At 39.2% G+C, this 25,715-nt stretch overlaps 1 protein-coding gene across 3 annotated transcripts in view; it reads left to right on the forward strand.

Moving 5' to 3' along the window:
- The window catches only part of sema4ba (sema domain, immunoglobulin domain (Ig), transmembrane domain (TM) and short cytoplasmic domain, (semaphorin) 4Ba), a 179,321-nt gene that overhangs the window by 78,891 nt on the left and 74,715 nt on the right, over positions 1-25,715 (forward strand). For 2 of the 3 annotated variants that reach the window (XM_062042553.1, XM_062042552.1), the window contains exon 2: positions 25,107-25,482. In XM_062042553.1, the coding sequence (XP_061898537.1) occupies positions 25,332-25,482 (151 nt within the window). In that variant the 5' untranslated portion in view covers positions 25,107-25,331. The remainder of the gene's footprint in view (positions 1-25,106; positions 25,483-25,715) is intronic. The other variant, XM_062042554.1, reaches the window with a different exon arrangement.

A 25,715-nucleotide genomic window follows, 5' to 3' on the forward strand; every position in this document is an offset into this window, starting at 1 on the left:
TTGATGTAGATGCCCATATAGGCTGTTCAGATTTACTTTACAAAAGAGAAGTGTAGGATACTTCTCTTGTTGCCTTATTTGTATTTGACCACTACTGTTTTCTGTTTATTTGTTACTGACTGTGGCAGGACACCTCTGCCTCTGTTTCACTTTATGTTGCTGGTAAATAATATGGTTGTAGTAGTAGGCTAAAGTTAAATTATTTAGTATGCACTAATTAAAGGGGCAGAGCTTTAAGAGACATTTTAGCTTTTATATTTTATAAGATATATTTTTTGTAAGAACCACAATTAATAAATATATTTCAGTGAATAACTTATTGTTCAAATCTGTATATAAATATGTACATAAAGTGTTGTAATTATATTGTAAAATGGATGAATGGATGGACGTTTAAAACAAAACTGTTATTATTAATTAGTAAGTATACATTTTGTGAGCCTTTTTAGAGAAAATCATATAATTGTAGTAAATTATGCAAATTACTCGATGATGTCATGTTGACCACGCCCATAGCCACGCCCCCACCGCCACAGATATATTGGCAGTTTATGGGAAACACTGCATGGACATGTAAATACACGGTTAATGCTTTCCAGGCTGGCGAAGCTTAACAATGCTGTTGCTAACGACGTCATTGAAGCTAACTTAGCAACGGGACCTCTACAGAGCTATGCTAAAAACATTAGCTATCCACCTGCGCCAGCCCTCATCTGCTCATCAACCCCCGTGCTCACCTGCGTTCCAGCGATCGACGGAGCGATGATCATAAATGCGGTCGGCGGCCCGGAGACGGAGGAAGTCAAGGTGAGGTCGGCGGCTAGCGCGTCTGCTATCCATCTCAAAGTCCTCCTGGTTGTGTTGCTGTAGTCCGCCGCTAATACACCGATCCCACCTACAACTTTCTTCTTTGCAGTCTTCAATGTTCATTAAACAAATTGCAAAAGATTCACCAACACAGATGTCCAGAATACTGTGGAATTTTGAGATGAAAACAGAGCTTTTTGTATTGGATTCAATGGTGTACCAATACTTCCGGTTCAACGATTGACGTCACGCGCATACGTCATCATACATAGACGTTTTCAACCGGAAGTTTAGCGGGAAATTTAAAATTGCACTTTATAAGTTAACCCGGCCGTATTGGCATGTGTTCTAATGTTAAGATTTCATCATTGATATATAAACTATCAGACTGCGTGGTCGGTAGTAGTGGGTTGAAAAACTCCTTTGGATATGATTTATGCGCGTGACGTCACAAAAGCAACGGAAGTGGTTGGACCCCATCGGACCCGATAGAAAAGCCTCTTGTTTTCTTCGACAAAATTCCACAGTATTCTGGACATCTGTGTTGGTGAATCTTTTGCAATTTGTTTAACGAACAATGGAGGCTGCAAAGAAGAACGTTGTAGGTGGGATCGATCGGTGTATTAGCGGCTAAGTACAATACTTACAGCAACACAACAAGGACTACTTACTACGCCTAGCCGATGCTTGCCGCCAAACCCACGGATGAAGTCCTTCGTCGCGCCGTTGATCGCTGGAACGCAGGTGAGCACGGCTGTTGATGGGAAGATGAGGGCTGGCTGGCGTAGGTGGAGCGCTAATGTTTTATCATAGTTCTGTGAGGTCCGGTTGCTAAGTTGCTAAATTAGCCTTAGCGTCGTTAGCAACAGCATAGTTAAGCCTTACCAGGCTGAGAATTTTTAACCGTGTAGTTACATGTACATGGTTTAATAGCATTGTTGGTCTTCTGTCTATCCTTCCAGTCAGGTTTTTTTAAATTTTGTTTCTATCTTCATTTGAGAACGATGCTATCACGCTAGCTCAGTAGCTAAGTGTGTCACCGATGTATTGTCTTGGAGATAAAAGTCACTTTAAATGTCCATTTCGCGTGCTCGACTCTCATTTTCAAGAGGATATAGCATCCGAGGTGGTTTAACCCTTGTGTGGTGTTCGGGTCTGTGGGACCCGTTTTCGATTTTTATTAAAAGAAAAATTATACAATTAATACATTTTTCAAACTGAGACTCACTGGATTTGGCTCATTTTCTGTGAAGAACATAAATCAGAATACATATTTAATGAACACACACCATACACCCCCCCTACACATTTCTATTACATATAAGATGTCCGGGGTCCACTGGACCCGGGGCTAATAGAAGTGTGGAAATTGATGTTCTGTGTACCACACGCCCACACACACACACAAACACACACACACACGCACACACACACACACACACACACACACACACACACACACACACACACACACACACAAATACATACACGCACACACAGCAGGCCTAGACAGGAGCAGGACAGAGTGTAGGTACACAGAACATTAGAGGGTCAAATGTGCGACAAAATGAGAGCAGATAGTGTTGACAAACAATGTTGCAACCTTGTGTGGGAAGCGCAGGTGCAGAAACACAAAATAAGAATCCCTGTGGGATGCAGAAACTGGCAGAGAAATTTCCTTCATACGTTCATATTGTTGTTACTCAGCCAGTGTTTGTGGGTCTTAGACTAGACTTAGACTTACTTTTTATTGTCGTTCAAATTTGAACTTTACAGTACAGATAAGAACGAAATTTTGTTGCATTAGCTGGTTGGCAGTGTAGGATAAAAAAGCAATAAGGTGCAGATATAAATAAATAGATTACTGTAAAGATAAACATATTGCACTTTTGCATATGCGTCCACGTTTATGGATGTATGTTATATTGTCTTTATATTCCAGCGAGTTCATCCATTTTTGGGGGGAATTGAGGGGATTATTATGATGCGTTCAAGAGTCTTACGGCCTGAGGGAAGAAGCTGTTACAGAACCTGGAGGTTCTTCTACAGAGGCTGCGGACCTCTTTCTAGAGTCCAGCAGTGAAAACAGTCGTTGGTGGGGTTGGGAGGAGTCTCTGCAGATTTTCTGAGCCCTGGTCAGGCAGCGGCTTTTTGCGATCTCCTGGATAGAAGGAAGAGGAGTCCTGATGATCTTTTCCGCCGTCCTCACTAAGGCTGCAGCTAACGATTATTTTTCTATCGATTAATCTATAGATTATTTTTTTCGATTAATCGGTTAATCTATAGATTATTTTTTCGATTCATCTATAGACTATTTTTCCTTTTACCGATTATTTTTTATTTTATTTTATTTAAACTGAAGATGAAAAAATAAAAGTAGGCCAGTTTTTTCAAAAGGTATGGCTTTTATTTACAAAAAAAAAAGTAACATTGACAACAACATGACAAAATATTCTGTAACAATGTAAACATTTAAAACTTTTAACATTTAACAAAATTAAAAGTAGCTTATTTGCTTTTTAATGTGCAAATATAAAAGTAAACATCCAGTGCAAATCTTAATATTTTGCAATAGTATAAGCATTTCAAAAGTAAAAGTATTGCTTATTTTGCTTTAAAATGTGCAAAAATAAAGATAAACATCCAATACAAAAAAGTGCAAAACGAAATATTCTGTAACAACAGTGTAAACATTTCAACAAAAGTGAAAGTATTGCTTATTTGCTCAAATGTGCAAAAATAAAGATAAACATCCAATACAAAAAAGTGCCAATCTAAATATTCTGGAGCACTGTAAACATTAAGTATTGCTTTTAAAATGTGCAAAATAAACATCCAGTCCAACACAGTACACAATAACCAATTCTACTCATTCCAGTGAGTGACTAACACTTGTAATGAAGAAAGGTTAGCATGTCTACTTGCTTTGCTTCTTTTCTTGTTTACAATATTCCCAGCAGCTGAAAGTAGGCGCTCAGACGGGGTCGATGTGGCTGGAACTGAGAGGTAATTAGCCTTCACCTCAAGCCAGGACTGCGAGCGAGCTGAGCTGCAGTTTAAAGGCCTACTGAAACCCACTACTACCGACCACGCAGTCTGATAGTTTATACATCAATGATGAAATCTTAACATTATAACACATGCCAATACGGCCGGGTTAACTTATAAAGTGACATTTTAAATTTGCCGCTAAACTTCCGGTTCGAAACGCCGCTGAGGATGACGTATGCGCGTGACGTAGACCGGGGAACACGGGTATGCCTTCCACATTGAAGCCAATACGAAAAAGCTCTGTTTTCATTTCATAATTCCACAGTATTCTGGACATCTGTGTTCGTGAATCTGTTTCAATCATGTTCATTGCATTATGGAGAAGGAAGCTGAGCAAGCAAAGAAGAAAGTTGTCGGTGCGAAATGGACGTATTTTTCGAACGTAGTCAGCCACAACAGTACACAGCCGGCGCTTCTTTGTTTACATTCCCGAAAGATGCAGTCAAGATGGAAGAACTCGGATAACAGAGACTCTAACCAGGAGGACTTTTGACTTCGATACACAGACGCCTGTAGAGAACTGGGACAACACAGACTCTTACCAGGATTACTTTGATTTGGATGACAAAGACGCAGACGTGCTACTGTGAGTATGCAGCTTTGGCTTCTAAACATTTGATCGCTTGACCGTATGTGCGCAACTTTTTTTTGCGTATGTACGTAACTTTTTTAAAACATATAAGCTTTATGAACCTTGGGTTAGGTGAACGGTCTTTTGGGCTGAGTGATTGTGTGTGTTGATCAGGTGTTTGAATTGTATTGGCGTGTTCTATGGAGCTAGGAGCTAGCATAGGAGCTAGGAGCTAGCATAACACGTACCGTACCGTACGTGCGCGTCACGTACGTAACTTTTTAAAAATATATAAGCTTTATGAACCTTGGGTTAGGTGAACGGTCTTTTGGGCTGAGTGATTGTGTGTGTTGATCAGGTGTTTGAATTGTATTGGCGTGTTCTATGGAGCTAGGAGCTAGCATAGGAGCTAGGAGCTAGCATAACACGTACCGTACCGTACGTGCGCGTCACGTACGTAACTTTTTAAAAATATATAAGCTTTATGAACCTTGGGTTAGGTGAACGGTCTTTTGGGCTGAGTGATTGTGTGTGTTGATCAGGTGTTTGAATTGTATTGGCGTGTTCTATGGAGCTAGGAGCTAGCAGAGGAGCTAGGAGCTAGCATAACAAACACGCAGGTGTTATTATGCAGGATTAATTTGTGGCATATTAAATATAAGCCTGGTTGTGTTGTGGCTAATAGAGTATATATATGTCTTGTGTTTATTTACTGTTGTAGTCATTCCCAGCTGAATATCAGGTACCGTGAGTATGCAGCCTTGGCTGCTAAACATTTGATAACTTGACCGTATGTGCGCGTCACGTACGTAACTTTTTAAAAATATATAAGCTTTATGAACCTTGGGTTAGGTGAACGGTCTTTTGGGCTGAGTGATTGTGTGTGTTGATCAGGTGTTTGAATTGTATTGGCGTGTTCTATGGAGCTAGGAGCTAGCAGAGGAGCTAGGAGCTAGCATAACAAACACGCAGGTGTTTTTATGCAGGATTAATTTGTGGCATGTTAAATATAAGCCTGGTTGTGTTGTGGCTAATAGAGTATATATATGTCTTGTGTTTATTTACTGTTGTAGTCATTCCCAGCTGAATATCAGGTCACCCCCGGCTCTCACAGCATCTTCCCTATCTGAATAGCTTCAACTCCCCACTAGTCCTTCACTTGCACTTTACTCATCCACAAATCTTTCATCCTCGCTCAAATTAATGGGGAAATTTTCGCTTTCTCGGTCCGAATCTCTCTCACTTCATGCGGCCATCATTGTAAACAATAGGGAACTTTGCGTATATGTTCAACTGACTACGTCACGCTACTTCCGGTAGGGGCAAGCCTTTTTTTTATCAGATACCAAAAGTTGCAATCTTTATCGTCGTTGTTCTATACTAAATCCTTTCAGCAAAAATATGGCAATATCGCGAAATGATCAAGTATGACACATAGAATAGATCTGCTATCCCCGTTTAAATAAAAAAAATTCATTTCAGTAGGCCTTTAAGTTTCTAGTAGGTCAACGGGCTCATAGTGATGTTACTAGTAGTTGACTGGGAGGTGTTTATTATCATTTGGGGAGAGTCCGCTGCCTGATGCTCACCTGCTAAACACTATCTGCTCGACGCTGAAGCGCTGACTACATGCGCTATGAATACGCACTGCTGATTGGCTGATAATGCTTCGTGTGTACCAATCAGATGGTTGTATGGGTGGGACAATGCTGCGTGTGTACCAATCAGATGGTTGTGTGGGTGGGACAATGCTGCGTGTGTACCAATCAGATGGTTGTATGGGTGGGACAATGCTGCGTGCTGAGACAGAGGCAGAGGAGCAAAGCAACTTGTTAAGACTTTAGCAGCTAAAGTTAGCTTTAGCAAAGAAACTCGTTCGGTACACCCCCGTACCGAACCGAAAGCCCCGTACCGAAACGGTTCAATACAAAACACATACCGTTACACCCCTAGCAGATACAAATGACACATTCATGTTTTTGTGTAATGATGACAACGTATGCTAACGCGGACGATTGACTAGTTGATGGTTGATGGTTTTCTTTTCAAATGTTCGTTCATAGCCGTTGTGCTGCTATGATAGGCCATTTCCGCTCGACACAGTGTGCATACAACAACATTATTAGGCTGTGTATTGAAATACTCCCACACTTTTGACGACTTTTGGCGTGCGTTTTTCCCCTCGCTCGCACAGTCTGCTTTGCGCTCCGCCATGACGGTAGTGTGACGTAAATATGCGACGCGTCGACGCACAAAAACGGCGTCGACGTATTTACGTAACCGATGACGTCGATGACGTCGACTACGTCGACGCGTCGTTTCAGCCTTAGTCCTCACCACTCTCTGGAGAGACTTCCAGTCTGAGGCACTGCAGGCTCCAGTCCAGACAGAGATGCTGTTGGTCAGCAGGTGGTCTCTATAGTGCCTCTGCAGAATGGGGGGAGGGAGCTGTGCTCTTTTCATCCGACGCAAAAAGTGCATGCGCTGCTGAGCTCTTTTTACAAGAGCTCCAGTGTGTAGGGACCAGGTCATATTGTCAGTTATCTGCAGCCCCAGGAACTTGGTGCTGCTTACCATCTCCACCGCTGTGCCGTTGATGAAGAGTGGAGTGTGGCTGGACTGGTGCTTCCTGAAGTCGACGATGATCTCCTTGGTCTTTTTGACATTCAGGACCAGGTTGTTGGTTCTGCACCAGTCAACCAGATGTTTCACCTCCTCCCTGTAGTCCATGTCGTTGTTGTCACGGATGAGGCCCACTACTGTCGTGTAATTCACAATGTGGTTAGTAGTGGACCTGGTGCAGCAGTCATGGATCATCAACGTGAACAGCAGCGGACTCAGGACGCAGCCCTGGGGGGAGCCGGTGCTCAGGGAGATGGCACTGGAGGTGTTGTTGCCCACTCTCACAGACTGCGGTCTGTCTGTGAGGAAGTCAAGCAGCCAGTTGCATAGGGGGGTACTGAATCCAAGGGGGGCCAGTTTTGTCACCAAGTGCTGCGGGATGATGGTTTTGAATGCTGAGCTGAAGTCCAGAAACAACATCCGCACGTGTGTGTCCTTTCCTTCCAGATGTTCTAAGCTCAGGTGGAGTGCAGAGGAGATGGCGTCCTCTGTGGAGCGGTTAGGGCGATAAGCAAACTGGTATGGGTCGAATGTGGGGGGAAGTCTGGAGACAATGTATTCCTTTACCAGCCTCTCGAAGCACTTCATTACAGATGTTTTTTGGGATAAGTCAGTATTTTAACATAAAAGTGTTTTATTGTGAGGCATTAAAAGCCACAAAATGCAACGGGTCCATCAGACCCACAAACACTGGCTGAGTAACAACAATATGAACACCACACAAGGGTTAAAATACAAATCCGTGATCCACAATAGAAAAAGGAGAGAGTACATAGTTCTGTGAGGTCCCGTTGCTAAGTTGCTAAATTAGCCTTAGCGTCGTTAGCAACAGCATAGTTAAGCCTTACCAGGCTGAGAATTGTTAACCATGTAGTTACATGTACATGGTTTAATAGCATTGTTGGTCTTCTGTCTATCCTTCCAGTCAGGGGTTTATTTATTTTGTTTCTATCTTCATTTGAGAACGATGCTATCACGCTAGCTCAGTAGCTAAGTGTGTCACCGATGTATTGTCTTGGAGATAAAAGTCACTTTAAATGTCCATTTCGCGTGCTCAACTCTCATTTTCAAGAGGATATAGTATCCGAGGTGGTTTAAAATACAAATCCGTGATCCACAATAGAAAAAGGAGAGAGTACATAGTTCTGTGAGGTCCGGTTGCTAAGTTGCTAAATTAGCCTTAGCGTCGTTAGCAACAGCATAGTTAAGCCTTACCAGGCTGAGAATTTTTAACCGTGTAGTTACATGTACATGGTTTAATAGCATTGTTGGTCTTCTGTCAATCCTTCCAGTCAGGGGTTTATTTATTTTGTTTCTATCTTCATTTGAGAACGATGCTATCACGTTAGCTCAGTAGCTAAGTGTGTCACCGATGTATTATATTGGAGATAAAAGTCACTTTAAATGTCCATTTTGCGTGCTCGACTCTCATTTTCAAGAGGATATAGTATCCGAGGTGGTTTAAAATACAAATCCGTGATCCACAATAGAAAAAGGAGAGTGTGGAATCCAATGAGCCAGCTTGTACCTAAGTTACGGTCAGAGCGAAAAAAGATACGTCCATCACTGCCTCTCAAGTCCTTCACTGTAACGTTCCTCATCTACGAATCTTTCATCCTCGCTCAAATTAATGGGGTAATCGTCACTTTCTCGGTCCGAATCTCTCTCGCTCCATTGTAAACAATGGGGAATTGTGAGGAATACTAACTCTTGTGACGTCACGCTACTTCCGGTACAGGCAAGGCTTTTTTTTATCAGCCAGCAAAAGTTGCGAACTTTATCGTCGATTTTCTCTACTAAATCCTTTCAGCAAAAATATGGCAATATCGCGAAATGATCAAGTATGACACATAGAATGGATCTGCTATTCCCGTTTAAATTAAAAAAAATCATTTCAGTAGGCCTTTAAGTCTCATGCTGATACTCCCCAGTGATGGACTGGCTGAGCTGATTTCTGCTCATCAATTGGGATTGGCATTACTCACACTCAAAAGCACATTGTTCAATTGCAATAGTGGCTCTATGTCGTTTGTTGGGGCTTCCCGATCCGATGTTGATATCAGATATCGGTCCGATATTAGCATATATCGGATGGTATCCACTTGCATCTGAAGGTTTTACTTGTGCAAAGCTGGACAACTAGTTAACATCTAAATGTCCTCTAATAAGCACACAAGTTTGGGCTTTTCTTGAATTATAGTCAAGAAACATGGTAGGCTATAGGCTATTCAGAGCTAACAGCTACACAACAGCTAAGCACACACTAGCACACAAGCTAGATAAGTGCCTTTAAGGCTGGGGTACCTACCGTATTTTCCGGACCATAGGGCGCACCGGATTATAAGGCGCACTGCCGATGAATGGTCTATTTTTGATCTTTTTTCATATAAAAGGCACACCGGATTACAGGGCACATTAAAAGAGTCATATCGTTTTGGTTTTTTTTCTAAGTTGAAAACACTTCCTTGTGGTGTACATACCATGCAATGGTGGTCCGTTGGTCAAAATGTTGCATAGATTCTGTTTTACAGATCATCTTTAAGCCGCTTTCTGACAGTCGCTACCAGATGCGCCGTTTTGTGGGCGGTCTTATTTACAAGGCTCACCTTCGGCAGCGTCTTCTCTCCGTCATCTTTGTTGTAGCGGTGTAGCGTGCAAGGACGGGGGTGGAAGAAGTGTCAAAAGATGGAGCTAACTGTTTTAATGAAATTCAGACTTTACTTAAATCAATAACGGAGCAGCATCTTCTCATCCGGAAACAACAACAAGGCCGGAAATGTGTCCCGTGAAAAACCGTCCGACCGGAACTCTCTAATAACTAAAGTTCCTCGGGTGAATAATGTAAACTCACTACACCGGTACATTTTAGAGCTTTCATGGCGAGTTTACTGACAGATATAAGTAGGAACTTTACACTACTTTATATTAGAAATGGCAACATATGTCCCATAACAAGAAGATAGAGAAAAAGAAGAAGCTTATCGACTACGTTGTCGGTACAGACTACAAAGGCGGACGAGCGCAAATTCTTAGGACTTATGCAGATCCCAAATACAGAGCAGCAGGTACCAGAAGTTAAGAAAAGTTGTTTTTGCATAATATTGCGTAACAAAACGTCAGATAATATGTCTGACCTTATACACACACCATAATAATACTCGTATGTTTAATGCGCTGACATACTGTATGCGGCTTCATAGCTTAGCAAAGTCGTACTAAAACATTTTGATAGATTTTTGAGCTCAGTGTGTAATGTTCTATATTTTCAATGGAACATATAAAATGTTGGTGTTGTTTACATGAGTCATATTGCAATCATACCTCTTACCACGTATCTCTTATGTTTGTCTGCCATTTACTGGTCACACTTATCATCACACCATGTACCAAATAAAATTGCTTCCAGGTCGGTAAGCAAAACCAGAATTATTCCGTACATTAAGCGCACCGGGTTATTAGGTGCACAGTCGAGTTTTGAGAAAAAAAATAGTCCGGAAAATACGGTAAGGTTTATTCTTTAACTAAAAAAAAAAAAGTGTACGTCTGTGTGCGGTCTGTGCCTTATAATAAAGTATTTTAGTAAATAAAACACCGGAGGATGAAATTATTTGTCTTCCTTTCCTGGCGGTCAACCCCTCCAGATCTAACCACAGGATTTAGAGAAAGGAGGAGTGATCAGAGCCCACGAAGGAGCCTCCTCATTGGCTGACGCGATAGATAAACGGTGCGAAATTGTTTCTAGTAAAGCACGGCTGCCGTTCAACCACCTGGAAAGATGGCAATACCTGCGCTTGTTGTTACAGCATATGCTGCTAAGAACACAAAAAGAGGAAATTTCAAGGCAGAAATGAAAGACGCTGTACAAAAAAACAAAGAAAAAATATTGGTCCGGCGTATTCAAGATGAAGGCCAGTTTTGGACTAACTCTGGACGTGCAAGAAGCTGTTTTCCTTCTACACAGGTAATCTAATGTTCCATTTTCCTATAGTTTGTGTGTATTATTTTGCAAGGCGACGTGTGTTACTGATAGTCTGCAACAAATTACGAACTCGGGGATCTTTCCATGCAACTTTAGACCGTCAACAACCTATGCGTGTGCACGTCTTGTGCGCAATTACAGCAAGGTGCGCAGAGTGGGGGGCAGGATTTACAGTTTGAATTCTGTCTGGTGACTCAAGATTCTAGTAATCCCACCTTTAATATTGCAGTCCAAAACACCAAATTTGGCAATATAAACAAGTATCAAATAATTATAGTTGAAAACCACTTACACATACAAATACTCCAAGGTAGAAGTGTATTAGAAAGAATCCAGTAACAAAAGTGTCCACATCATTCAACTTACTGCAGCATAAGCTTAACTTGATGAATTATTGTGGCCACTAAGTGTCACAAATATATTTGCCACCCCACTTTAACTCAAAGACAGCATAAGTCCATTCCAGACGGTTAATAATAAATAGGTTAGTGTTAATAATAAATAGATTACCATTGTGATTTCTCTTGATCGCACCTTTTCTAACATTCCACACCACAAAATAATAAAAGTCTGTATGATTCATGCTGAGATCGTATTGCATCAATATTAAAGGCTCCAATTTGAGTATCGTATTGTGAAAAGATGGTCGTTGGTCTGCCTGGTTTTGGAATTCTACCGAAAGCCAATTCAATCAATCAATCAATGTTTATTTATATAGCCCTGAATCACAAGTGTCTCAAAGGGCTATTGAGGATTTAAAAACATATATTTGGATATATATATATATATATATATATATATATATATATATATATATATATATATATATATATATATATATATATATATATATATACTGTATATACATATATATATATATATACATACATATATATGTATGTATTTATGTATATATATATGTGACTATATACCTGTATGTCAGGGGTGTCCAAAGTGTGGCCCGGGGGCCATTTGCGGCCCGCAGCTAATTGTTTACCGGCCCGCCACACATTCTGGAAATGCTATTGCAAAAATAAACAAAGAAAATTCAAAAAAGTGGAATGAGGTGAAATCTAACGAGAAAAAGTTGACACAAAGCTGCCATGCAGGCTGTTTTTTTCAAATTTTGTCTTTCTTTTTTTCTTTTTTTGCCATTGTTTAAAAAAAAAAATAATGACAAAAAAATCCATGTTATAATGAATTATTTTCAAGGCTCCAGTTACTTCAAATATTTCACTTTAAAACGTCTTATGCGGTAAATATTGCATATATTGTGTAGATGCCATATAAAAACATCAAAGTTTTGTTTGACAAAAGAGCATAAAACAAAAAAATAATAGTTTAAATGTAAAATGGACAGATATATCTGAAGTTGATCCTGTAACTTAAGTGTTGAAAGTAAAAGAAAAACCTAATAAAAATGTATCACTTTATGAGTGGGGCACCTTTTGGATCCCAAATATATTTAGTGGTATTGTATTTATCTTTTCACTGTGATTACCGTACTCAAAACTATTAAAGAATTAAAATCAATGGTGTCCTGCATTATTGATCTTTTAAGGCTCTAATTACTAAATACTGCATATTTCAGTTTTACTATAAAAAACTAAGTTGTTTTTGACAGAAAACCATAAAACCTTTTTTTTTTAATTACTTTATTTGAACTTGAAGTTGATAGAGATTAACTGTAAGTGTTTAATAAAAAATTATAATTTTACTTATTTTTAACATTTTAATGACTGAGACCCTTTATGGTCCCCGGGACCCCTAAAAGTAAAATAAATAAAAAATCCATATATTTTGGTATGTTTTGAAAATGAAAAATATCAAAATGGCCCCCACATGCTTTAATTTTTCCATGTGCGGCTCTCAGTGGAAAAAGTTTGGACACCCCTGCTGTATGTGTATATATATATATATATATATATATATATATATATATATATATATATATATAGTTATACTTGCACAGTACTCCATAAAAAACATGCCATCTTGTAGTTGGGAGCCTAATTTTTATGTTTCCTATTCTCACCAGCAATGCACTTATATACCGTCACGTGTATAATGTTTAAATGTTTTCATATAATGTCTATAATGCCCTCTATTAGTTGTGCAAAAGATGTAATACAGATATCCTTAAAGTTGTTTGATCATTAGACAAATGGTCAATGATTTATGCACAAGCAGTTGCACCCATCAAGGTCAATCTCACATAAAAAACATGAATAACGAAATGATCATGTTCCAGGAAACATCATATATAAAAATATAGTGAAAATAAAAATTAATTAGTGCACCGTTATATACACAATAAAAGACTAAAGATAAAAACATCATAAAACACAATAAAATAGGATTGTCAGTTGGTGCAATGTTGATTAGTCCCACAGCTCCATGCTCCTGCAAAGACAACGGCCATGTTTTTTAACCAATCTTGCTCAAAGTTTACACACATGCGCTTGTCAGTCCCATGAAAGCAGACATAATTAATTGTTTTGTTGTACTTCAGCTGAACCTTCTAAAGTTACAAATGGCTGTTTTGTGTCTGTGTGATACATTTCAAGTCAATCCAATTTAATCCGCTTCATTACTTTTGTAATAACTAAAATAAATAGACACACAATATACTTTCTTGGCAGAGGAAACATTGAATATTGTTCTGGGTTCCAAAGAGCCATATTATTTTCATTTGTGTGTTTTAATGTTATCCTCCATTTTAGTTTGTCAACAATTTTGAATTTTTTTCTAATAAATACAAATAGGGTGATCACTTTGCGTCACTTCTGATTTATGTAACGTCACGCGAGATCACTTCCTGTTAGACACCTTTGTCTGGGGGAGCTCCACAAACCACGTTAAACCCAGATTCCGATCTAACAAAGGTCTTAACTCATTCTCCTTCTATGCCACATCAATATGGAATTCACCCCCAACAGGTGTAAAAGAAAGGGCATCTCTATCCTCTTTCAAAACCGCACTAAAAGAACACCTCCAGGCAACTTAAACTCTTGACTAACACCCTCCCCCCACCACATCCCACCTCCCCGGATTGTAAATAATCAAATGTATATACTTGTTCTTATGCTTTCTGAGCTCACTATGTTCACTGCTCGCTGTACATATCCTACCAAGTCAGACCTACACTGTTACAATGTCCATTTCTCAGATGATATAATTGTTGATGACTGCAGTGCTGATAGCAACCAAACCTAACCCCCCCGCCCCCGCCCCAACCCCCTCCACATCCCACCCCCCCGGATTGTAAATCATGTAAAAAATTCAATGTATATACTCTGATGATTAACTTGTGTGATGACTGTATTATGCTGATAGTATATATTTGTACCATGAATTGATTAACGTGGACCCCGACTTAAACAAGTTGAAAAACTTATTCGGGTGTTACCATTTAGTGGTCAATTGTACGGAATATGTACTTCACTGTGCAACCTACTAATAAAAGTTTCAATCAATCAATCAATGTCGAGTATACGTTGATCACTTTGTGCAAAGACAGCACAGCCTTTATGTTCAATATGGATACTAGGGGTGTGGGAAAAAATCGATTCGAATTTGAATCACGATTCTCACGTTGTGCGATTCGGAATCGATTCTCATTTTTAAAAAATCGATTTTTTTATTTTTTATTCATTTATTTAAATTGTTTTTTTGTGGTTTTTTTTGTTTTGTTTTTAAATTAATCAATCCAACAAAACAATACACAGCAATACCATAACAATGCAATCCAATTCCAAAACCAAACCTGACCCAGCAACACCCAGAACTGCAATAAACAGAGCAATTGAGAGGAGACACAAACACGACACAGAACAATACAAAAGTAGTGAAACAAAAATGAATATTATCAACAGTATCAATATTAGTTACAATTTCAACATAGCAGTGATTAAAAATCCCTCATTGACATTATTATTAGACATTTATAAAAATAGTGTCACAGTGGCTTACACTTGCATCACATGGGGCGGTATAGCTCGGTTGGTAGAGCGGCCGTGCCAGCAACTTGAGGGTTGCAGGTTCGATCCCCGCTTACGCCATCCTAGTCACTGCCGTTGTGTCCTTGGGCAAGACACTTTACCCACCTGCTCCCAGTGCCACCCACACTGGTTTGAATGTAACTTAGATATTGGGTTTCACTATGTAAAGCGCTTTGAGTCACTTGAGAAAAAGCGCTATATAAATGTAATTCACTTCAATTCACTTCATCTCATAAGCTTGACAACACACTGTGTCCAATATTTTCACAAAGATAAAATAAGTCATATTTTTGGTTCATTTAATAGTTAAAACAAATTTACATTATTGCAATCAGTTGATAAAACATTGTCCTTTACAATTATAAAAGCTTTTTACAAAAATCTACTACTCTGCTAGCATGTCAGCAGACCGAGGATACCCATGTATTGAATGAATAGAAAATTGTTTTGAATCTGGAAAAAAATCGTTTTTGAATCGAGAATCGTGTTGAATTGAAAAAAAAAAATCGATTTTGAATCGAATCGTGACCCCAAGAATCGATATTGAATCGAATCGTGGGACACCCAAAGATTCACAGCCCTAATGGATACTGTATCTTAGTTATTTGGAAACAAATGTGTTTATACAAGTTTAAATTGGGGTTCAGCGTTTCTTAATTGGGAAAGACGTTAATGTCTCTTTTTTTATGTTTGCATATTAGCTAGCTTATTTTAATACGAATGCAAAGAGTGACCGCTCTTGCAGCCCATAAACACGCATACACATTGCAATTTATCAAGGCCAGCAAAATTCATTAATTCCTTTTCCTTTATTTAACTAGGTAAATCTCATTGAGATTAAAATCTATTTTGCATGAGTGACCTGGCCAAGAAGGCAAAAAAAAATGTTTTTATTAATACATAGAAAAACAACAAAAAATCACTTTTAACTGTAGTTAAAAGTACAAATTACTTACAACTACGGTTGTACGGTATAGTATCGTGGTACAAATGAATAAAAAACGGTACTATACTCTGTTTAAATGTACCGGTTCCCTGTTTTTTTTAACGGCCGTGGCGGCACGCCGTCGTCAGGTCATGACATTGCTGGTTTTACGAGTAGAGGAGCATGTTCGGCAGCGCACAATCACGGAGTACTTACAAGCAGACACAGTGTGTAGACAGAAAAGGGAGAATGGACGCATTTCGGCCTGAAAACTAATGATAAATGTGAAGTTATAACACTGAAACGCCGCTCAGCAAAAGAGGCTTTAAAACATGGCTAGCTAGTTAGCGGCTAACGTCCATCCCCAGTCAGCAGTGTTTTAGTTTCTTCTAAATCACTAATCCTCGTCTATATGGCGACAAAAAAAATAAGTTTATTACAAGTACTGCAGGACGAGGAATAGCTAAACATGCTTCACTACACACCGTAGGAGGATACAAGAGCTCACCGGCGTCACCGCTAACAAAAGATAGCGAGCGCTCCTTAATGTAAAAAAATGCCATGAGTGGATCTACACCTGGCATCCACTGTAATGATACCAAGTACAATAACGTATCTAGTCGATACTACTATGATTACATCAATATTTTTTATCGTCGCAAAATCCTTTTCTTTTTAAATAAATTCATATTATGTTTATAAACTCAGAACTTTGAATATGGCCAATGTATGATCCTGTAACTACTTGGTATAGGATCCATCCATCCATCCATTTCCTACCGCTTGTCCCTTTCGGGGTTGCGGGGGGTGCTGGAGCCAATCTCAGCGGATCGATACCTACATTTGTGGTATCATTCAAAACTAATGTAAAGTATCAAACAACGGAAGAATAATTGATTATTACATTTTAACAGAAGTGTAGATAGAACATGTTAAAACAGAAAATAAGCAGATATTAACAGTAAACGAACAAGTGGATCAATAATACATTTTTACAGCTTGTCCCTCATAATGTTGTCAAAATAATAGAATGATAAATGACTAGAGATGTTCGATAATATCGGACTGCCGATATTATCGGCCGATAAATGCTTTAAAATGTAATATCGGAAATTATCGGTATCTGCTTCAAAAAGTAAAATTTATGACTTTTTAAAACGCTGCTGTGTGGGGAGAAATACAGAGCGCCAATAAACCTTAAAGGCACTGCCTTTGCGTGCCGGCCCAGTCACATAATATCTACGGCTTTACACACACACAAGTGAATGCAAGCATACTTGGTCAACAGCCATACAGGTCACACTGAGGGTAGCCGTATAAACAACTTAAACACTGTTACAAATATGCGCCACACTGTGAACCCACACCAAACAAGAATGACAAACACATTTCGGGAGAACATCCGCACCGTAACACAACATAAACACAACAGAACAAATACCCAGAACCCCTTGCAGCACTAACTCTTCCGGGACGCTACAATATAGCACATTCCCCCACCTCAACACCGCCCACCTCAACCTCCTCATGCTCTCTCAGGGAGAGCATGCCCCAAATTCCAAGCTGCTGTTTTGAGGCATGTTAAAAAAAATAATGCACTTTTTGACTTCAAAAATAAATATGGCAGTGCCATGTTGGCATTTTTTTCCATAACTTGATTTGATTTATTTTGGAAAATCTTGTTACATTGTTTAATGCATCCAGCGAGGCATCACAACAAAATTAGGCATAATAATGTGTTAATTCCACAACTGTATATATTGGTATCGGTTGATATCGGAATCGGTAATTAAGAGTTGGACAATATCGGAATATCGGATATCGGCAAAAAAGCCATTATCGGACATCTCTATAAATGGCACAATATGTTACTGCATACGTCAGCAGACTAATTAGGAGTTTTTGTTTGTTTACTTACTACTAAAAGACAAGTTGTCTCGTATGTTCACTATTTTATTTAAGGACAAAAATGTTCTTTGATTGCAATAAGAAACATATGTTTAATGTACCCTAAGATTTTTTTGTTGAAATAAAGTTAATAATGTCATTTTTTTGTGGTCCCCTTTACTTAGAAATGTATCGAAATACATTTTGGTACCGGTAGCAAAATATTGGTATCGGGACAACCCTATTTACAACACAAACACAAAAACACGCAACAAGAAACAAATCTAATGTCTTAATAAAAACTATTTTAAAAGTTTTTATTTGGAGGTGGATCCATCATGTCCGCATGCGGGTCAGATTGCATTTAAATTAGAAATCACTTTTTTTTCTTTTTTTTTTTAATGTGAACGACTGTTACAAAGATCGAATTTGACCAAAAAAAAATCCGAATCGGACATCCAACCCCGCCATGTGAACGTGGCTTACGTGGATGATGTTGATGCTCCTGGAGGTGCTATAGGAAGGATCTAAGCTCAGGGCAGAGCGTAGCTTAGCACACTAGCAGGCCTGTGTGGGGAGTGAAAGGGATGATTCAGTTGATGCATGATGCAGCCAAGTGCAGAGTTGCATATAGATTGTTATGCTGTCAGAGGGAGCCTTGTTCGCCTTCACTTTCGCTGACTCCAGCTCTCGCTCAGCCTGACGGCCTCTTGCATGTGTGGCATCTCGTCTGTAAAAATCATCCTGCAAGTGCCACTGTCTAAAATTGGTTCTCGCAACGTCACCGGTGTTTATTTCAGCCCGCGTAACATCTGTCCTCCTCCGGACTCAGACGTCTGCGGCGATGTCTGTGTTTGCGTCTCGAAAGCACTCCGAATAGCCTTGCTTGACGCCTTTTGCAATCGATAGCCGCGCCTCGCATAAAACCCAACCTCCCGTCGGTTGCATTTAATTAGGTTCTCCCCGAGGCCGCGGTAATGGAGTGTTTGCAGTTGTAACCGGGATGTCCGTATTGAGTTTCCTTCCATATCCCGCAGCCGTCGGTTAATTAACGTGTGCAAATTGCCCTGTAACTCCATCATCACCCATGCAGCCCAGAACTGGAATCAGCGACCATAATGCATTTTTGCTCCTCCACAATGTGCGGCCAGTTTGTCTTATCTGAAGAACACATTTTCTTTCAACAAACATTTGCAGGAATTTGCAGATTGTATGTCTGAGGCAGTGAAGTGCACAATGGTGCAGGCAGGAGCAGATAAGAGGTGCTGCTGGTGGCATGGAGTCGTCAGCAGCTGACTCTGTCAAATGAACCTGACCGGAAAAACACCCCGGAGCCATGTTTTAACACCCAATCTGACACTGATCACAGCAGTTCTATTACATCAGTAGCCTGACCTTTTGTTGTGTGTGATAAAAAGGGCAGCTTGAAATGTTCTAATATGACTTCATGTCAGCACAGCTGCATTTTACACAGAGGTTCTTTTTATTTTGTGGTGTAATGTAGCCAGATGTCAGAAAAGGTGCACAGTCCCTATAGATCAGGGGTGTCAAGCTCATTTTAGATCGGGGGCCACATGGAAAAAAATCTACTCCCAAGCGGGCCAGACTGGTAAAATCACGGCACGATAACTTAAAAATAAAGATAACTTCAGATTGTTTTCTTTGTTTGAAAATAGAACATTCTGAAAATTTACAAATCATAATGTTGTTTGGGTTTCTTTACACTTACATGTTGTGGTTATTAGTAGAGATGTCCGATAATGGCTTTTTTGCCGATATCCGATATTCCGATATTGTCCAACTCTTAATTACCAATTCCGATATCAACCGATACCAATATATACAGTCGTGGAATTAACACATTATTATGCCTAATTTTGTTGTAATGCCCCGCTGGATGCATTAAACAATGCAACAAGGTTTTCCAAAATAAATCAACTCAAGTTATGAAAAAAATGCCAACATGGCACTGCCATATTTATTATTGAAGTCACAAAGTGCATTATTTTTTTTAACATGCCTCAAAACAGCAGCTTGGAATTTGGGACATGCTCTCCCTGAGAGAGCATGAGGAGGTTGAGGTGGGCGGGGTTTTAGGGTGGGGGGTAGCGGGGGTGTATATTGTAGCGTCCCGGAAGAGTTAGTGCTGCAAGGGGTTCTGGGTATTTCTTCTGTTGTGTTTATGTTGTGTTACGGTGTGGATGTTCTCCCGAAATGTGTTTGTCATTCTTGTTTGGTGTGGGTTCACAGTGTGGCGCATATTTGTAACAGTGTTAAAGTTGTTTATACGGTCACCCTCAGTGTGACCTGTATGGCTGTTGATCAAGTATGCATTGCATTCACTTGTGTGTGTGAAAAGCCGTAGATATCATGTCTCTGGGCCGGCACACAAAGAAAGTGCCTTTAAGGTTTATTGGCGCTCTGTACCTCTCCCTACGTCCGTGTACACAGCAGCGTTTTAAAAAGTCATAAATTTTACTTTTTGAAACCGATACCGATAATTTCCGATACTACATTTTAAAGCATTTATCGGCCGATAATATCGGCAGTCCGGTGTTATCGGACATCCCTAGTTATTAGTATTCTATCTTTATTTGTCGTTATTTATACTTTCTGAATAAAGTATGTGATAATGTTCATCATTCAACGCATTGGTGTTAATTTTCAATCTATCAAGATGAAAAAATAATATCAAAATCAAATTACAGGGTGCTATTAATGTAGTTTGCTCACATCATGTTGTTTATATTTTTTTACATTTGTAGCATAATCTACAAAGATACAAAGAATTGCTATTTTGACATCTAGTGGACACATTTAGAACAGTGGTTTCTTTCAATTTTATACTTAGCAAACTAACCCACGGGCGGGATAAAACCTGTTTGCCGTACATTTGACAACCCTGCTATAGATGCTTCCCATTGGCAGCAAACAGTTGTTGTGCCTTTGTCCTTTTCTTTGCTGCCCTCAGTCTCCTCTTTGATACAATTTGTCTCTTTACCAGAGTTCCAAAAGTAAATACAGAAGACCATTGTTCTCCTCCTTAGTTGGTTTTTGTTCTTTCGCATGTCCCGCTCGTGACCTTAAATGACAGCTATTTTGTTTTTAGTTTCTTGTATTATTTCCTATCCAGCGCTATTATGTTTCATTCCACTTCCTTTTTGTCTCCATTTGCCACAGTTCCTTTGGTTTGAGCGCTTCTTGTTAGAATGTCCGCCCTGAGATCGGTAGGTCGTGAGTTCAAACCCCGGCCGAGTCATACCAAAGACTATAAAAATGGGACCCATTACCTCCCTGCTTGGCACACAGCATTAAGGGTTGGAATTGGGGGTTAAATCACCAAAATGATTCCTGGGCGTAGCCACCGCTGCTGCTCACTGTTCCCCTCACCTCCCAGGGGGTGAACAAGGGGATCTGTCAAATGCAGAGGTTAATTTCACCACACCTAGTGTGTGTGTGACAATCATTGGTACTTTAACTTTAACTTTTTTTTCTTATGACAGCCCTGTCCTCTGGACTGCTTTACTTACCGTATTTTCCGGACTATAAGGTGCACTTAAAATATGTTTTTCTCAAAAGTCGACAGTGCGCCTTATAACCCGGTGCGCCTAATGCAGGGGTCGGCAACCCAAAATGTTGAAAGAGCCATATTGGGACCAAAAATACAAAAACAAATCTGTCTGGCGCCGCAAAAATTAAAAGCCATATTACATACAGATTGTGTGTCTCACTGTGTCATGAGATATAAATTGAATTAAGAGGACTTAAAAGAAACTAAATGAGCTCAAATATAGCTACAAATGAGGCATAATGATGCAATATGTACATAAGGCTAGCCTAAATAGCATGTTAGCATCGATTAGCTTGCAGTCATTCAGTGACCAAATATGTCGGATTAGCACTCCACACAAGTCAATAACATCAACAAAACTCACCTTTGTGCATTCATGCACAATGTTAAAAGTTTGGTGGACAAAATGAGACAGAAAAAGAAGTAGCATAAGACACGTCCTAGAAAGTCGGAGAAAGTTATACATGTAAACAAGCTAAGGTTAGTTCAAGGACCGCCAAAATTAGTAGGACAAAACGGCGCTCGCCAAATACTCGAATCAGTGAAGCATGTTTAATATAAACAGTGTGCTTTATAACAATTAGGGAGGTTTGTGTCATGTTTGTCCTCCTACAGAAACCATATTAGAACAAAAAATATATTTTTTTCCGCTCATCTTTTTCCATTTTTCATACATTTTTGAAAAAGCTCCAGAGAGCCACTAGGGCGGCGCTAAAGAGCCGCATGCGGCTCTAGAGCCGCGGGTTGCCGACCCCTGGCCTAATGTAAGGAATAAGTTTGGTTGAGCTTACTCACCTTGAAGCTATTTTATTTGGTACATGGTGTAATGATAAGTGTGACCAGTAGATGACTGTCAAACATAAGAATTAAGTGTAGACAGCACCATGATTGCAATATGTCTCAAGTAAACAATACCAACATTTTGAATTGAATTGAATATATAGAATATTACACACGGCGCTCAAAAATCTATCAAAATGTTTTATTACGACTTTGGTGAGCTATGAAGCCACACCGCTTGAAGGATTGTCGGCGCATTAAACATACAAGTATTATTATGGTGTGTGTATAAGGTAAGACATATTTCTGGTGTTTTGTTTCTTAATTTTATGCAAAAGCAACTTTTCTTACCTTCTGGTACCTGCTGATCTGTATTTGGGATCTGCATAAATCCTGAAAAATTGCATGCATCCGCGAGTCGATAAGTTTCTTCTTTTTCCTCTTCTTGTTATGGGACATTCATCCTCCGCTGTTGCCATTTCTAATATAAAGTAGTGTAAAGTTCTTACTTATATCTGTCAGTAAACTCGCCATGAAAGCGCTAAAACATACCGGTGTAGTGAGTTTACATTATTCACCCGAGGAACTTTAGTTGTTAGAGTTAGGTTTTTCGCGGGACACATTTCCTGAGTTGTTGTTTCCGGATAAGGAGATGCTGCTCCGTTATTGATTTAAGTAAAGTCTGAATGTCATTAAAACAGTTAGCTCCATCTTTTGACACTTCTTCCATTCCCGTCCTTGCACGCTACACCGCTACAACAAAATGACGGGGAGAAGACGCTGTCGAAGGTGAGCCACGTAAATAAGACCGCCCACAAAATGGCGCATCCGCAAGCGACTGTCAGAAAGCGGCTTGAAGATGATCTGTAAAACATCATCTATGCAACATTTTGACCAAAGAACCACCATCACATGTTATGTACACCACAAGGGAGTGTTTTCCATGTAGAAAAAAATAATAATTATATAAATCTTTTAATGCGCCCTATAATCCGGTGCGCCTAATATATGAAAAAAGATAAAAAATAGACCATTCATCGGCAGTGTGCTTTATAGTTTGGTCTTTGTGCACTTCCCAGCTGAACATCCTTGTTTCTTATGTTGCTTGCATTTTCCCTAATAAAACAGACTTATTTTCTGCACTTGCTTGTTATCTCTGTCTCCCGGGGTCCTGACAAACACTGAAACGTTAACAGTCACATTCCTCGCTGGTGTGTTCAATGTTTTTTTGCAGTTTTTATCTTGAACCGGTTTGAAATATAGGTTTTAGAATTAAAGTGGCACTCTGTAGAACACATAATCCGCAGATTAGCTTCTCCTGTGTGTACAATAGATCCCCACAAATAAGAGCAGGAACAGATGAGTCAGCCATAAAAAAAAATATTTTTCACATTAATAAAGCCAGGACTATGAGGCTGCATTAAAGCCCCACCGTATACTAAATCTTCACGTTTCTGTTCAGTTTCAGTTTATTTGGAACATGCACACGGTACAATGTAATGCATCACATCTTTCCAGTTGTTTCATTACAGCACGTCGGAAAAGGAGTAGGAAGAAGCAGAGATGATTTAATCCTACCCCTTTTCATATCATACAAGTTTTATCCCTTTTCCTTGTTCTCTGTTTATATCAGAACAGTGAATAAATAAATACTAAATACATAATAAATAAATACGGATACCATAAGTAAGTAAACAAATATTAAATACATAAATAATCAATATCTATTTTTTTTAAAGTTCAAGATGTTCATCATAATTGTTGTTCTTTGTACTTTGTGAACAGTCTCTCAAACTGAATCATATTAGTGCTTTGTTTGATTTCTTTAATTAATCCATTCCATAATTTAATTCCACATACTGATATGCTAAAGGTCTTTAGTGTTGTACGTTTTAAATTAGATTTTCCTCTAAGGTTAGCTTGGCACCTCCCTATACACAGATCACGCATTTCTGTGTAGGGCCCCAAATTCACGTCCTGCATAAAACAGCGCATGAAAATGTCAACAAATTAATGAGAATGAATTAAATTTTAGCGCAAACATATTCCTAGCCCCTTCCTGCTCTGTGACTGATAAGAATAAAATAGCATATAACATTGGACAGTTGTACTAGTAAGGTGTGCAAAATTCATGTTTTGATTATGTAAAATGATTCTTTTGCACTAAAAAGATTGTTATCAAACAATTTATTTCCCATGAATGTGTTAAGGCAGTGGTCCCCAACCACCGGGCCGCGGCCCTGATTGGTACCGGGCCGCGCAAGAAATGTAATTTTTTTTTTTTTTTTTTTTTAATTAAATCAACATAAAAAACACATTGTATATCAATATAGATCAATACAGTCTGCAGGGATACAGTCCGTAAGCACACATGATTGTATTTTTTTATGAAAACAAATTAAAAAATAAATAAATAAAAAATATGTATATATCACGCATTAAATCATTATGGACCTAGGTGAATAAGACATTTTCTGTGTATAAAATGACATATTTTCAGATTTTTAAAAATGACATATTTGATAGAAAATAAATAGTTTTTTTGTTTTTTTTTACAAATAGCTGTAAATCTGCAAAAACACAAATATGCACTGGTCATCATGTACCCATATTTGTTTTTATTATATTTTTTTAATAAAAAGATTGGTTGGTTAGTAATTACAGTACATTACATTTTTAATTAGTTTTTTTTTTTTTAAATATTTTTTTATTACATAAAAAAAACTAATACAAAACTTGGACTGTAACAGAAATATAAACCAAAGTTCCACCTGTATTATGCTAAAACACAAGGAACAAACTGTAATGAGAACAAAATATTCTTGGTTGATGTAATAATAACAGACATGACTCTGCTTAGCCCCCATTGCACGCTCATTTATCTAAAGCCGATGTTGTTTATTTCCCCGCAGATCTCAGAGGGAGCCTACGTTGTTGTGTATGCATGGAGTCCGCCCGGAGGAAGCTGAGGTACAGGCCGTCCCTCCAAACCAGCATCTCTTGCAAACACAAGGGTGTGCCCGAAACAGCATAGGCCTTCCTTTCAAGGAGCCTGGAGCTCTGTGAGGAGCGAGAAGGAAGTGAGGAAAGGAAAAATAAAAACACGGATCCTTTTGATGAATTCTACCAAAACCTGAATGTCAAACAGAGGCTGCCGGTCCAGAGGAGACACGTGGACAATGAGTATGGCCTTTCTCCGCCTCCAAGTCTTGACTCTTCTACTTGTTATTTCTCTCCGTTCGGCGGCTGCTGAGCATGACGTCACTCCACGCCTCACCTTCTCTTACGGTAAGTAGCCCGCTTCGTTGTTATTATGTGCATTGCAGGCCGACATTGTACGAGTCGTACGCATGTAAAGAAATGACAGCGTCATTAAGTCCCACTAAACCCAAGCAATGTTGGCTTTGGGAGTGTCTCGAGTCCCCTACAGGGTTTTTATGTGAATAGCAGAACTCGGCAAACTGGATGTTTGTTGACTTTACGGCGCTTCCACGTGGAGGTGTTCAGGTGCACTGTTTGTT

This window comes from Entelurus aequoreus, linkage group LG03, assembly GCF_033978785.1.
Source record: "Entelurus aequoreus isolate RoL-2023_Sb linkage group LG03, RoL_Eaeq_v1.1, whole genome shotgun sequence".
Lineage (NCBI taxonomy): Eukaryota > Metazoa > Chordata > Actinopteri > Syngnathiformes > Syngnathidae > Entelurus > Entelurus aequoreus.